Below are 12733 nucleotides of genomic sequence, written 5' to 3'. Positions count from 1 at the left end.
CATTTCAATCCCACTTCTTATTCCCAGTCCAACATGTCAATCCATGACCTCCTCTAGTGCCGTGATGAGGCCACACTCAGATTGGAGGAGCAACACCTTATACTGTCTGGGTAGCCTCCAACCTGATGGCATGAACATCGATTTCTCAAACTTCCGGCAATTGCCCCCCTCCTTCTCCTTCACCATTCCCGATTCCCATTTCCCTCTCTCATCTTATCTCCTTACCTGTCTATCACCTCCCTCTGGTGCTCCTCCCCTTCCCTTTCTTCCATGGCCTTCTGTCCTCTCCTATCAGATTCCCCGTTCTCTAGCCCTATATCTTTTTCATCAATTGACTTCCCAGCTCTTTACTTCACCCTCACCATCTCCCGGTTTCACCTATCACCGACTATCTTGTACTTCTTCCTCTCCTTCCCCCACCTTATTCTGACTGCTCATCTCTTTTTTCCAGTCCTGGTGAAGAGTGTCAGCCCAAAACATTGACTGTTTACACTTTTCCTGGCCTGCTGAGTTCCTACAACATCTTGTGTGTGTTGCTTTGATTTCCAGCATTGCAGTTTTCCTTTTGTTTGTAAAATGGATGGGAAGCCTTGTACCTGCTTCAGGTTAAAAAGCTGGGACATTATAAAATGAATCCTAAATAACTTATGAGAGACATTTGTCAGCAAACTGAAGTTAATAAGTTGCTTACCTTTTATAAAGGAGTTAGCAATCTAAAAAATAGGGATACATCAAAGAATTTGTTGAGGTTAACAAATAATCTGATTTAAAGTTTTTATTGTAATTATTTAGGTAATTTGAAGTATTTTTAAGCCTAACATTAAAATATTTTGAATGTCTTATTTAATTCCATTTTAACAATGTTTGATTGTTTCTTAGTTTTTTAAAAAGAAGATAAAGATGTATGCAGCAATTTCTTGAGCTATTGAATTCCTAGGCATCTATCAATGCCTTGTCAGCCTGGTTTGTCGACACTACATGAGTAAATTTGGTCTTGTGGATCTGAAACAGCTTCTATTGGGCATTGGAGAGTCGGAAGAGTGACTGCCAATGTCAGTACTCTGCAAAATCCAGGCCAATAAATTCAACTGTTTTATACAGTGGTATCAATGGTCTGGATGATAACGTGGAAAATAGATCAGTAAATTTGCAGATCACACCAAAATTGGGGGTGCAGTGGACAGTGAGGAAGACTACCAGAGCTTGCAGTGGGATCTGGACCAGCTGGAAAAACAGGCTGAAAAATGGCAGGTGGAATTTAATGCAGACAAGTACGAGGTGTTGTACTTTGGCAGGACAAACCACAGCAGGTGTTACAAAGTGAATAGTAGAGCATTAAGAAATGCAATAGAACAGAGGGATCTGGGAATAGGGATCTATAATTCCTTGAAAATAGCATCACAGATTGTAGAGAAAGCTTTTGGCACATTGGCCTTCATAAATCCTAGTATTGAATACAGGAGTTAGGATGTTATGTTGAAGTTGTGTAAGATGATGGTCAGGTGTAATTTGGAGTATTGAGTGTAGTTTTGGTCACTACTTACAGAAAAGATGTCAATAAGATTGAAAGAGTGCAGAGAAAATTAACAAGACTGTTGCCAGGACTTGGGGACCTGAGTGATAGAGAAAGGTTGAATAGGCTCGGACTTTATTCCTTAGAGCATAGAAGAATGAGGGGGGATTTGTTAGAGGTATACAAAATAATGAGGGGTATAGATAGGATAAATGCAAGCAGGCTTGTTCCACTGAGATTGGGTGAAAGGAGAACTAGGGGTCATGGGTTAAGTGTGAAAGGTGAAATATTCAAGGGGAATTTCTTCACTGAGAGAGTGATGGAGCGTGGAACAAGCTGCCAGCGGAAGTGATGGATGCAGGTTCAATTTCAACATTTAAGAGAAATTTGGATAGGTACATGGATGGAGGGCAATATGTAGGCCTATGGTCCAGATGTATGTCGATGGGACTAGGTAGATTAATTGTTTGGCATGGACTAGATGGGCTGAAGGGCCTGTCCTTGACTCTGTGGTTCCACCACTCCAACCTAACAACCATAGTTTTTTAATTTGTTTGATCACCCCTTTACCATTACTCCAGCATACCTTTTGACATACAATCTTTTCAACCTTCTACCCTATCTCATAGCCTTAACATTTAAAAAAAGAAAATTTACGTCTGAACTTTGCCTGATTCTGATGAAAGCTTATTACACCTGCTTCTCTTTCACTAGTAGGTATTTTCATTTCAGATTACTGTGATTTCGTATTAAAACTCGCTCTTCCAGCAGCAGCCGGGGAATTTAAAAGGCCTGGGGAAGCCGTTCTGAAATGTCATATGCTGTGCAACAATAGCATCCTCACATTGGTGCGGTTCCCCACTGGCATGGAATCAAGTCTTCTGCTGTATTTCATGCCTAATACCAGAGGGCATGCATTGAAAGTGAGAGGGGGTAGGTTCAAGGGGGATATGAGGGGTAAGTTTTTTTTTAACTCAGAGCCCTGAATGTCTGGTATGGTGGTAGAGGGGAATACATTACAGGTTTTTAAGATACATCTGGATAGGCGCATGGAAGATGGACGGATTATGGACATGGTGTACGTAGGCGGGATTAATGTTTCGGTGTTTTGGAATTTTTTTTAGCTGGTTCAGCGCAATATCGTGGGCCGAATGGCCTGCTCCTGCGCTGTATTGTTCTATATGTCAACCTGCCTGATATATACTTAATGGCTGGAATTACTAATCACTATGTATTTATTTGCAAAGTTGCACTCCAAGTTTCGTGACGCAAACATTAAACAAACCAGCTTGCTCAACCGCATCAGTGTGTGCATGTCACCAGTGCTCCCGGCCAAAGTTGTACAATTCCGGTCGCACCCGCACCGCAGCTGTCCCGGAGCCGGGCCCGTCTCACTCACGCTCCCTGCACCTGCGTCATCACGCCGCTGCCCGTTCCGTTCCCGCCTTCTGCCACGTCAGCGAGGGACGGTTAAAACTCCTCCCGTGGGCCATTCATCCGCATCGAGAACCGGCGGAAGAGCGGTTAACCTCGGGAGGGTGAGTGCGCGGCCTCTGCCTACTGTACAGAGGCCCCGGTACTTCGTGCGGTCTCAGCAGCCAGCCGCTGCTGGTCCTTCTCCGGTTGGTCTTGCGGGCCGCCGCGGCCCCGGGGGCTTCCCCGTCGTTTCGAGTCGGGCTGATACAAAGTTGCGCCAAAGTTGGCCTGCCGGTGGTGTCCCGCCCATTAGAGCCAGGCCTCTGCAAACCATAGCCAGAAATAGTGAGGCCGTCCCGGCTCCCCCCTTGCCACCAACACGCCGGGCTGTCACCGTGCCCCTTGCCAGCTTACTCAGGGCCGGTCGTGTGTCACCGCGTCCCTGGCCTGCCTGGTGCTCCTCGCATGCTTAATGTCACCGTTTCACTAGCCCTGGGGTGTTACCGTACTCCTGACCCGTTTAGTGCTACTGCCCTGCCATGTGTCACCATGTCCCTTGCCATCCCTCCTCCTCCCCACGGTACTCATGACCAGCTGTGCTGTTATGCCCCTTGGTTTAGCAGGTGATCCTGGCCTGCCGGATGCCGATGTTAGCTCGGCTTCGACTGCTGGGTGGCACTGTGTTTTTGCCCCTTACTTGCTGGTAACTGTTCACTGGCATTCCTCAGCCTTGACAGGGTTTACGCTGTGTTACACCAAAGTTGGTGCGGCAACTATTCCCAGCCAGGCAGAGCTAATACAGAACCGAACTAGTGGAGTGTGGCTATCTTGGTATACCAACTTCTAGCATGCAATTTGCCTGGTGTTCTGTGAACCATGGTAATGGAATGTGAGATGCATGTTCTCAGGTAACCTACTCAGTGACTACTTTTAACGTGTAAAAGGATATTATTGTATGTTTACTGTAGGCAGTTGTGTAAAATATGCTATTACTTGATAATAGCTTTCAATGGTGGTGCTCCTTAGAATTAGTCAAAGGCTTTTCTTTAGAATAGCTGCACTTATGAATTAAAATCACACTAAAGGGGTTTTCTTCGTGTAATGAACATATTTGTCTGTAACTTTTCAATAACAGTTGGGGGGGGGCAGCCAACATTTTTGTAGTGTTTGTCAGAGCTGGTTAAACCTGTTAGTTAACCCAAGGGGTGTATGGAAATCAAGAATGAGGTAAACATTTTGTCATTTACGGCTGTTTATTATGTGTAATAAGAATGAAGCAAAGAAAATAGAGCAAAGAAATCATAGTTGTCTTGTACAAAAACTAGCTAACTAGAAAGACAACAAGCTATTCCAATAATAACAATTACCTTATGAAATAGCCAGATTCAATTGGCATGACACCTGCTACAAAAAAACTAAGAAGCTTCTAGAAAAATACAGAATCATCTATATTGCAGGTACTGGAAAATTTACTGAATAATTATACACATAGGTAATTATATAAAAATACAAACAAGCAAAAGTGAAATTTAGCTATGAGAAAAATAACACTCTCTAATCTAACAAACTCAAATGTGGGGTCAATATTTTATTTCCAGGATTCCCAGCAATGAGTCTAAATTGACATGATGACAAAGTGTATGACCCAATTTTGTCCTTGACATTTGAAATCGCATGGCTCAAAGTTGCCATACAAGTTAGTAGGATGGTAAGGGCAGCGTAGTCATGTAGCAGTTAGCACAGTCATTTACAGCGCGGGTGATCACCAATTGGGGTTTGATTCATACCACTGTATGTAAGGAGATTGTACATTTGCCCCATGACCGTGTGGGTTTCCTCACATGTTCCAGAGACATACAGTTAGGGTTCGTGAGTTGTGAGCATGCTATGTTGGCGCTGAGAGCATGGCGGCATTTGTGGGCTGCCTCCAACACGATTCTCGGACTCTTGGTTGTTGACAGTAACAGTGCATTTCACTCTGATTCAGTGTACATGTGACAAACAAAGCTAATCTTTCTTTAAAAAATGTTATGGTGTGTTGACCTTCTTTAGTTGGGGATTGTTCAAAAACCATGAGGTAAATTTGCAGCTCTATAAAACTCGGGTTAGGCCACACATAAAAGTATATATTAATTCAGTTTAGGTCAACTCATTATAGAAGAATGTGGAAGCTTTAGAGAGAGTGCAGTTGAACTTTACCAGGATGCTGCCTGAATTAGAGGACATGCCTACAAGAAAAGATTTGAATGAGCTACGGTTTTTTTTTTGAAGCACAGGAGGAAAAGACAGCTTGATAGAGGTGTATAAGACTGTGATGGGTATAGCTAGAGTGCATAGCCAACGCCCTTTTTCCCAAGGCAGCAGTGACTAATACTCGAGGACATGTGTTTTAGGTGAATGGGCGAAACTTTAGGGTAGATGTTAGAGTAGATTTTTTACATAGAGAATGTGCTGCCATGGATAATAGTAGAAGATGATACAGTAGGGACATTTAAGAGACTAAGGCACTTGTATAAAACATGGAGGGTTATGGGCTATTTAGGAGGGAAGTGTTAGATTGAGCAGGGACTAGGTTTATAATTTGTTTTCTTTTTGTATTTGCGCAATGGCTATTTGTCAGTCCTTGTGTATAGTTTTTCAGTGATTCTGTTGTTTTTTTTTGCTCTGCTGTGAGTGTCTGCAAGTCTCAGGGTAGCTTGGTGTCCTATTGTGGAAGAGTGTAGAACCAGAGGGCACAACCTCAAAATAGAGTGATCTGTATTTAGAATAGAGATGAGGAATTTCTTTAGCCAGAGGGTGGCAAATCTGTGGATCCATAGCTGCAGATGGTGGTGGAGGCCAAGTCATTGAGTATATTCAAGGCAGAGGTTAATAGTTCTCAATGAAGGGTTATAGGGAGAAGGCAGGGAATGGAACAGCCATGATGAAATGCCAGAGCAGACTCTGGGCCAAGTGGCCTCATCCTCCAATATCTTATGACATATGCATACATTGATGATAAATTTACTTTGAATTTTGAATTTGTGAAGAGAACTTGGGCTTCAAAGAGGTTAATTGAGTGGGCAAAAATCTGACAAGCAGAACTTAACACGGGGGGGGGTGTGGAAATGTGTAACTATCAATGTGGACAGGAAAAATAAAATAAATGTAGGCAGGGGACTGGGTAGTGTTGTGGAATAGAGTTCAAAGTGGGCCTTAGAGGTACCATCAAAGTGGAGTCGTAGGTAGATATGTGGTAAAGAAGGCTTTTGGCTTGCTGGCCTTCAGTGTGAGTGTAGAGTATAATAGTTGAGGTTTTGAAATTAATTGATAGTGGTGTATTATCACATATGCCAAGACACAATGGAAAGCTTATCTAAGTTTTTATAGTTGTTTAGTTTTGCAGGTCACTGGTGAGGCTGCATTTGGAGTACTGTGTTCAGTTTTGGTCGCTTGCTGTAGGAAAGATATTAGTGAACTAGAAATGGTGCAGAAAAGACTTACAGGGATGCTGCCAGGACTTGAGGGACTGACTTGTAAGGAAGGGTTGGACAGGATAAGACTTCATTCTTTGAAGCGTAGATGACTGAGAGGTGATAGAATAGAGCAGGGGTCCCCTAACCTTTTTTATCCCATGGCCCCTACCTTTATTGAGGTACGTAAAGTCATGAGGGGCATAAATAAGATGAGTGCACTGAGTCTTGAGGTTGCAGAGTCATGAACAGAGGGTATAGATATAAAGTGGAAGATTTGAAAGAAACTTGGGCAATTTTTCTACACAAATGTGAAAAATGGAATAGGCTACAATACAACTTCTAGAAGATATTTGGGCAGGTACATGAATAGGAAAGTTTTAGAGCTGGGGTTCCCAACCTTTTTTTATGCCATTGACCATTACCGTTGAGCAAAGGGCCCCAGGTTCGGAACCACTGATTTAGAGGTACTGTATATGGTCTGATCCTGACAAATGGGACTAGTTTAGGGTACCAAGTGATAGGCAATTAAATGATCACATCCCTTGAATGAGTTTTTGAAAATTGTATAACATTCATAAAATGATATTTTTCATTTGCATAATTCCTTTTTTCCTTTTCTGCCTTCATATTTCTTGCCTTCTACTCGCCCAGTAACTGTCTTTGCGGCAGGAGAAAGACAGCAAGTATTCCTCAGAGGAAGTCATTCACATGTGGGTGCACTATTGTGGTCCTTGTGCTAATTATACACAAGCTCATATATTTGCTGTTCGGCAGGCTTAGTATTTGTTGTGTCACTCGGTGAATCAAGCTACTTGAGAATGCAAGCAAGCTACTATTTAATGTGGGATAGCAATGGAAATCATGCTTTGGATTGGTATAGATCTAGCACTTGGAGTTGAGTGAGGGGAGTTGGGGAAGGAAAGCTGCATTTGTGAAGCGGAGGTAATGAATGTCAAATGTGGTAATAGATGGTTCAGAAAGATTGAGCGCTCTTGCGGAGAGTTTGGAAGCAGTTCTGTGGAGCTTGTACCTTGCCTTTGAAATGATGCCCTGGAAAAAGTGACCAGCTATGTAGCTAATAAAAACAGTAATCCCATGAGTGCATTCATGTTCTTCCTGAGTACTTTCACGCAATACAGACCACTTTTTTAGTAGAATAGCAGGATTGTTAGTCTTGACCAAGTAACAAAAAGCTTACCAAGTGGAGGTTAATTATAGGGGTGATGGTAACAGACTTTCGTTTTCTCACTAATGTCTTTATAAGTTCCTCTCGTGCTACCTAGTATCCCAGTGGTTAAACCTGTCTCTGCAAAAGGTAGAGGTGATGGTGGATTACCTAAAACATGTCCCCTGCCATCTCTTCCAAAGAAACTCTCAAGCGACATTTGTTTTTCACTCATCGAGTAGTTGTAGGTTAAAGACTGACCGATGTCCTCGCGTGGGTAGTGACCTTGTATGTGTTCAAGTTCAACAGTGGGCGTGACGGAGAATGAGGAAAGGTGCAGCTGACACATATCGTTTCCTCGCGGCCTGGTAGCACATGCTTTGCGGCCCTGTGGTTGGGGACCTCTGACCTAAAAGATCCAAAACCTGCATACAGAGTTCTGGAATATTTGTTGGGGGTGGGGGGGGGGAGGGAGAAAAAAAAACAAAATAATGGCCTTGGCTGAAGGGAGCCACCTTTGTTCTGAAAATCCAGATGAAGGGTCTTGACCTGAAATATAAACTGTTTCTTTTAGTAGATGCTGCCTAATCCCTGACTTCCTCTAGTCTTTTGTGTGTTGCGCCATTATTCTCAAAATCCTGGTTCAGGAAACAAAGCAGGAACTTTGTAGTTGTCTGAAATTAGAAGTAAAGAGAATGTTGTGTATCTCATGGTATTAGTATTTATTTTCCTCTTGATATCAATTCCACAATACTTGGGCAATCTGGTATTTCCCATAATGCATTGGATGTAGATTAAATGTAATCAGTTCAGCTGGATGTGATTTGTGATTTGCTTAAAACCTTTTATGTACCTTTGCAGACATAAGAAGCCATCAGATCTATACACATTAGACACAATTTTCACTTGTATCACAGGAAATGGTTTACATCACCAACGCCAGTCATCAGAGTTGCAAATAATTGCACATCTCGTATAACCGTCTAGAGTCACACAATAACTCTGTAAATGTTATCACTGATAGTTACACTGCTGCAGATTTCAAATGTTTGTGCACGAGTTCTGATGAAGGGTCTGTGCCAGAAATGTCGATTGTTTATTCATTTTTGGTCCAGATGGCACCAGCATACAATGCTTCCTTGGTTGACATTTTCCAGATAGCTCACAAAATTGTCAATTTTACTTTTACATCTGTTTTTCACATTAAACGTGTTTCTGGGACTGCTAGTGCCTTCAGTTTACAGTTTGCAGATTGTTTGAGTGATCTGGCACTTTGTATTCTCCAAGAAGATTCTGGGAAACGAGCTTATACTCAAACGACCTAGATATTTGACTCCATTTTGCCAGTTAAAGCACTCATTAATTGCTGATTAAAATGTTGAGGAAGATTGATACATCAAGACAAATCCAGAAGGCGAGTGAAGGTTTAGCACTGAATGCCTTCCTTTTGATTGCTGCCAGAGAATGCGTCTGTGAGCAGCCTGTCACTATGTGGCTCATGTAGCAGCCAAGTAGGCCTCTCTGCCTCCTGTGATGTCGGTGATATCGGAGGATGGTATTGCAGTTTTGCATTTATGGATTGGGCTATTGCATTTATGGACTGTGGACATTTATAGACTTGTGATTTTATGTTCTGTGTTTTTTATCACCCATTCCTTTTCTGTTTTATTGTGCGAGGGGATGGTGCTTGGGGTTGCTGTTCTGTTAGCTTTTTTGTGTGGGGGAGGGATTGTTTTTTGGGGGGTTGATTTTCCTGTTCTGTTTTGTGTGTGGGGGGAAGGGGGTTTTGGGGGTTGACAATCAGGATGTCGTTCTTTTTTGTGGGAGCAGTGGTTTTGGTGTTTTTCTCTGATGACTGTCAGATTTTTGTTTTGTGGCTATCTGGAGAAGACAGATTTCAGAGTTGTATATGGATACATGCTTGGATAATAAATGAACTTTTGAATCTTTGATGCTTGATCTGCTGAGTTTCTCCAGCATTTTGTGTGTTGCTTTTGGTTTCCAACATCTGCAGAATTTCTTGTGTTACTATTTCTACACTTTGAATGCCAGTGAATAATGGGAGAATAAAATACATCAGAAGATTTCTGATTTGAATTCCCCAGATCTCTACAGTGTTGGTGTTACATGTACATTTGGATTATGGATGATGATTGTTAGAAATGTATAACTGTGGTTCCTTGAAGGATAAGGGAAAAATTATGAGAACAAATTAAACTTCTAAAACTTTTATTTATTGGTCTTATTTATACTCCTAATACTTTTTTAAATTGATTTTTGTTCAATTAGTTTATTTTTGATAAGAGTGCTATAATATTACAACTGACCAGTCACAAACTAGTCTTTTTTTGTGCATTACTCCATTATTCTGGAAATCCTGGTAAATGAAACAAAGCAGGAACTGTGAGATATGAAACGCTATTGTTGCCTGACATTAGATTAGATTATGAAGACACACAGTCCTCTTTTATTGTCATTTAGTAATGCATGCATTAAGAAGTGATACAATATCTCCTCCCGTGTGATATCACAAAACACAGGACAGACCAAGACTGAAAAAACTAATAAAACCACATAATTATAACATATAGTTACAACAGTGCAACAATACCATAACTATGAAGTCCATGAGCACAGTAAAAAGTTCAAAATCTCTCAAGTATCCCACATCTCACGCAGACGGGAGAAGGAAGAAAAACTCTCCCTGCCATGCCCGACCACAGTCCGAATCTGAGTCATCCGAAAACTTTGAGCTCTGATCAGCTCTCTGACACCGAGTACTGAGCGCCATCTCTGCCCAAACGATTCGACCTCAATCTCGGTCGCCAACAGCAGGCAAAACCGGGGATTTTGAGGCCTTCCCTCTGGAAGATTCCTGACCACGCAGTCACAACAGCAGCAAACTGGCGTTTCAGAAATTTCTCCAGATGTTCCTCTGTGCTTTCACATCTGTCTCCATCAAATCAGAATTGTCCATGACCCCTATTTTAACGGATACGATATCAATTTTCACCAGAAGGCTGCGCACGTGTGGCGCGCTGCGCGCTCTCTCTCTTAGATTAGATTCAACTTTATTGTCATTGTGCCGAGTACAGATACAAAGCCAATGAAATGCATTTAGCATCTGACCAGAAATAGTGTTATTTACAAAATAACTGCAAATTTTTAAAAAAGTGCTACAGCACAGAAATATAAATGTACTGAGACAGTACAATACGGATGCAATACTGCTTAGCGCTGTGATGTGAGGTTCAGCAGTGTCACAGCATCAGGGAAGAAGCCCTTCCTGTGCCTGCTGGTGCGGGAGAGGAGGCTCCTGTGGCGCCTACTGGATGGGAGGAGAGTAAAAAGTCCATGGTAAGAAATTAGAGAGAATTCTTTGTCCTAATGAAGTGTTTTTGACATCTTCATACAATAATAGACTAAATACAAGTTGCCAATTACTATGATTCTGCTTAAACCACTCACAACCAAGTGTTTGAAGTTCAAGAATAGTTTGTTTAGGAGTGTCCTAAGTAAATCACTCTTATCAAGAGACAACATGAAAGTTCTGTTATATTTGATATTATCAACTCTGAAGTGTTCCCTCACAATTGACACTGATTCACCCTGATCTATTTTTGTAGAATTACAGCTTTCTTCACAATTGTAAGTTTTACATGCTTTCTCTCCGTATCACTTTGAACAACACTATCTTTGATCTTTTCTCCTGGGATATAAAGTGCAAGTATATTAAATTCATAATAGCAGTGCATAGTGATCATGCCCATGATTCATTTCAGTAGAAGTATAGAAAAAGTAAAGGTTTTGATTATCCATAACTGGGGGAAATTGAGTGTTACGATAAACTGGCACAAGAGAGGAGTGAAAGCCAGTATCGCTTAGCTTGACTTGCTGAGTTCTGGCAGAGCAGACTGAGTTGTGTTTGTATGGAAATTTCATTCAGGGTGAAATCTATATTGACTTGAACTTGGAAATATTTTAATAAAATTCAGTTGTTTTTAAATAGGCAAAAGGTGTTTATAGAAAATATTTTTCTTAGTGCAACCGGTAACTGAAATGAACTGTTAATTATTCTCAAATTGTAATGCTTATTTTAACGTAAAAATTATGTGTTTAACTCAGTCAGTGTATTTTGCATTTGCAGTATGTCAATATATTGCCATGTTCCAAAAAGTGTGACAAGCAAAAATGACAAGATTAAGGAACTTTGGTTGTTGATTTAATGAGAACAAAGGACATATATAGGGCAGGTATAGACAAATGGGATCAGATGACTCTCTTGAAGAACAGTATGTTACAACTCAACTGTAGGGTGGGTTTAAACTAATTTGCAAAGGGGATGGGACCCAGAGCGATAGAGCAGTGAAAGAAATGCATGGAGTTAAGCCAGGTCTAACATAATAGAGAGGCTTTGAGGAAAGAGAAGCAGAATAAATGGTGTAAAGGTAGAAGGTGTGTATACCTCAATGCAAGAAGCATCAGGAACAAAGGTGATGAACCGAGAGCTTGGATACATACATAGCATTATGATGTAGTGGCCATTACAGAGACTTGGCTGGCACCAGGGCAAAAATGGATTCTCAATATTCCTGGATTTTAGTGCTTTAAAAGGGATGGGGGGGAGGGGAGGAGGGGTGGCATTACTGGTCAGGGATACTATTACAGCTACAGAAAGGGTGGGTAATGTAGCAGGATCCTCTCTTGAGTCAGTATGGGTGGAAGTCAGGAAGAGGAAGGGAGCAGTTACTCTATTGGGAGTATGCTATAGGCCCCCTGATAGCAGCAGAGATACAGAGGAGCAGATTGGGAGGCAGATCTTGGAAAGGTGCAAAAATAACAGGGTTGTTATCATGGGTGACTTTAACTTCCCTAATATTGATTGGCACCTGATTAGTTCCAAGGGTTTAGATGGGGCAGAGTTTAAGTGTGTCCAGGACAGATTCCTATCACAGTATGTGGACAGGCCGACTAGGCGGAATGCCATACTAGATCTAGTACTAGGTAATGAACTGGGTCAGGTCACAGATCTCTGGGGGACAGTGACCACCACTCCCTGACCTTCAGCATTATCATGGAAAAGGATAGAATCAGAGGACAGGAAAATTTTTAATTAGGGAAGGGCAAATTATGAGGCTATAAGGCTAGAACTTGCAGGTGTGAATTGGGATGATGTTTTTGCAG

General features: G+C 41.7%; 1 protein-coding gene across 5 annotated transcripts in view; it reads left to right on the top strand.

Annotated features, from left to right (window-relative positions):
* The first annotated feature begins 2857 nt into the window (after positions 1-2857).
* gnpnat1 (glucosamine-phosphate N-acetyltransferase 1) overlaps positions 2858-12733 on the top strand; it is a 30788-nt gene continuing 20912 nt past the window's right edge. For 2 of the 5 annotated variants that reach the window (XM_063048971.1, XM_063048959.1), the window contains exon 1: positions 9061-9104. In XM_063048971.1, the coding sequence (XP_062905041.1) occupies positions 9102-9104 (3 nt within the window). In that variant the 5' untranslated portion in view covers positions 9061-9101. Of the gene's footprint in view, positions 3052-3101; positions 3838-9060; positions 9105-12733 lie in introns of those variants that run through there. The other 3 variants (XM_063048939.1, XM_063048949.1, XM_063048932.1) reach the window with 3 other exon arrangements.

Source organism: Mobula hypostoma, chromosome 1 (assembly GCF_963921235.1).
Source record: "Mobula hypostoma chromosome 1, sMobHyp1.1, whole genome shotgun sequence".
In the NCBI taxonomy this organism is placed as follows: domain Eukaryota; kingdom Metazoa; phylum Chordata; class Chondrichthyes; order Myliobatiformes; family Myliobatidae; genus Mobula; species Mobula hypostoma.
The sequence above is the reverse complement of the archived record's forward strand: the minus strand, read 5'-3'. Positions and strand labels throughout refer to the sequence as shown.